Here is a 3,072-nt window from a genome sequence, read left to right on the forward strand (position 1 = left end):
GGTTTCATTCTTTTGGTTAGCCATTTTTTTTTTTTTTTTTCATAAATACTTCATTTATTTTTATTTATATCATAGGTAGGTACAATAAATTGGAAAAATCGTTTTCCATCGATTTCGATATAGGTTTGAAACGATAGTGAAACTAGCCTGAGAGGGTGATTAGAAATTTGGGCTTGGATGAAAGTAGGCATTTTATTATCTACATAGCATGAATATGAACATTAAATCTTCTCATTTATTAAATAAACAACTTAAGTAGGTACCTACCTCCGTATGCCTAGAAGATTTTCAGTTCCATAGGCCGAGTCAAAACTCGGTTATTTAGGTTTAATTTTTGTTTCATGTTATTAATTCGAACCCAGCAACTCCAGGTTGAAAGTCAGTGCTTTTGATCACTCGGCCACAGAGATGGGCAAAGGAGGCACTTAGTAAAATGCTGGAATAACCATACGAGTTGTGAAAAGGTTTTGCTTGGCCAAAAAAGTTCAGTACTCAATATTCTTCCGACCCCACCGGCAATCGAACATTGAAACATTTTTATCTACATAGCATGAATATGAACATTAAATGTTCTCATTTATTGAATAAACAACTCAAGTAGGTACCTACCTCCGTATGCCTAGAAGATTTTCAGTTCCATAGGCCGAGTCAAAACTCGGTTATTTAGGTTTAATTTTTGTTTGCTGTCTTTTAAAATTTATAAATTAAATGTTCTCATTTATTATATAAACAACTTAAGTACCTACCTACATCCGTATGCCTAGAAGATTTTCAGTTCCATAGGCCGAGTCAAAACTCGGTTATTTAAGTTTAATTTTTGTTTCATGTTATTAATTCGAACCCAGCAACTCCAGGTTGAAAGTCAATGCTTTTGACCACTCGGCCACAGAGATGGGCAAAGGAGGCACTTAGTAAAATGCTATAATAACCATACGAGTTGTGAAAAGGTTTTGTTTGGCCAAAAAAGTTCAGTACTCAATATTCTTCCGACCCCACCGGCAATCGAACATTGAAACATTTTTTTAGTTTTATTTCTTTTATTATTTTTTTTAACCAGCCGAGCATCGAACCCGGGTCTTCCTGTCGATCTACTCGGCCATCTTCGCGGTGACTCGGAGCGTAATTTCCAGCGTGTTCGGGGTCGTTGAGTCCGCCACATTCACAATCCCCTCATCCCTCAGTCCCAACTCCACTAGTGACCTCTTGAGGTTCTCCCGGGTAGCTTCCTCTATGCTCCTCACAGTCGACATGTACAGGGTTCGATTCCGGCCGTCCTGCATTGTGGTAAGGCCGGGGGATTTCATCTGGTAGGAGGGGTGTTGGCAGAGGAGCTCTATCAGTTCGGACAGTTTCATGTCCAGACTTTCGATGTCCAGATATCTGTGGGAGAAATATGGAGGGAAATTTATATTAGAGAGAGGGAAAATATGGGTAGGTTCGTATTACAGAGGGAAAAAGAAATAGGGGAAAAGGGATTTAAAAAAAAAAAAGAGGTTTGACAAAGGGAACTGTAACTGCTTATCGTCCCAAAATCGAAGAGAGAAGAAAGACAGGATAGGAGAAGCAGCCGTTCAGAGAACGAAACATTATCCGTTCAGGATAAAAATCGACGCCCGGGCGGGAAGCGAACCGAACCCGGCCTAGCGCTTACAAGGCAGACGCGCTACTACCAAGCTAACTCGGCTGGCTGAATTAGGTTAGTAGGACGGGCCTAATATTACTTACTTGGGTTGGTTGGCCGGGCCGCAAGCCAGACAGTTAGCCTTTCTTTCTGCCTCGTATGTATACGTGTATATGCCAGCTACATCATTGAACACCATGTAGTTATTCACTTAGGTTACTATGCCAGATTAGGTTAGTAGGACGGGCCTAATATTACTTACTTGGGTTGGTTGGCCGGGCCGCAAGCCAGACAGTTAGCCTTTCTTTCTGCCTCGTATGTATACGTGTATATGCCAGCTACATCATTGAACACCATGTAGTTATTCACTTAGGTTACTATGCCAGATTAGGTTAGTAGGACGGGCCTAATATTACTTACTTGGGTTGGTTGGCCGGGCCGCAAGCCAGACAGTTAGCCTTTCTTTCTGCCTCGTATGTATACGTGTATATGCCAGCTACATCATTGAACACCATGTAGTTACTTAGATTACTATGCCAGATTAGGTTAGTAGGACGGGCCTAATATTACTTACTTGGGTTGGTTGGCCGGGCCGCAAGCCAGACAGTTAGCCTTTCTCTCTGCCTCGTATGTATACGTGTATATGCCAGCTACATCATTGAACACCATGTAGTTACTTAGATTACTATGCCAGATTAGGTTAGTAGGACGGGCCTAATATTACTTACTTAGGTTGGTTAGCCGGGCCGCATGCCAGACAGTTGGCTTTCCTCTCTGCCTCGTATGTATACGTGTATATGCCAGCTACATCATTGAACACCATGTAGTTATTGAGACTGGTGGCGCACCCCGTGGCCAATTTGAAAACCTCCGTGGCGCAGGTAGCAGCTATGACTGCATTAGTGGAAGCTACGGCTGGAATGATGTTCTTGATTACACCTAAGAGAGAGAAATAGGCACAACTGTTTAGAAACAATGGAATAGCTAATTTTGCATGTTACCTAACCCGCACTATAAACAGGAATTTGAATCATGCATACTTAAATGCTTGTCAAACTGTCGCGAGTTGAAAATAAGGCGGATTTAGGAGCTTGGTCAACAAAAGAACACCAGAAAATAAGTACCTATAGAACCAGTTGAGAAAGGACATAGTAGAAGGACTCGAACCCAAACCCTTCTGCATGGCAAATGGGCACGTTACCACTGAATGACTGAACCAACTGTGCTCCCTCAATCTTTTATTTATCTGATTTTCACAAGTCGTCTTACCTTGTACCAACCTATATGTAACTCCGACAATGTTGAACTGACTAGCTCGCTCCGATGCTTTCTCATAAATCCAGTTAATATGGTTCGGATCGTCCCCATCTATAGGACAGTCGAATGGGTTTTCCTTGGACCATTGAATAACTTTGACATATTCAATACAATGTTCTGGTAGACGAGGTGTG

The 3,072-nt window shown here is 41.8% G+C and overlaps 1 protein-coding gene across 1 annotated transcript; it reads right to left on the minus strand.

The window, feature by feature from the left end:
• Nucleotides 1–796: 796 nt before the first annotated feature.
• On the minus strand, nucleotides 797–3,068 carry LOC103522101 (nedd8-activating enzyme E1 catalytic subunit-like; the record flags this gene model as incomplete). The annotated part of the gene is made up of 3 exons (XM_008487207.3): nucleotides 797–1,380; nucleotides 2,350–2,560; nucleotides 2,891–3,068. Coding segments are annotated over 3 exons (681 nt in total), but the record flags the coding sequence as incomplete, so codon positions are not given.
• Nucleotides 3,069–3,072: the final 4 nt, after the last annotated feature.

The sequence above is a fragment of the Diaphorina citri genome, unplaced genomic scaffold, assembly GCF_000475195.1.
Source record: "Diaphorina citri unplaced genomic scaffold, Diaci psyllid genome assembly version 1.1 scaffold6876, whole genome shotgun sequence".
Lineage (NCBI taxonomy): Eukaryota > Metazoa > Arthropoda > Insecta > Hemiptera > Psyllidae > Diaphorina > Diaphorina citri.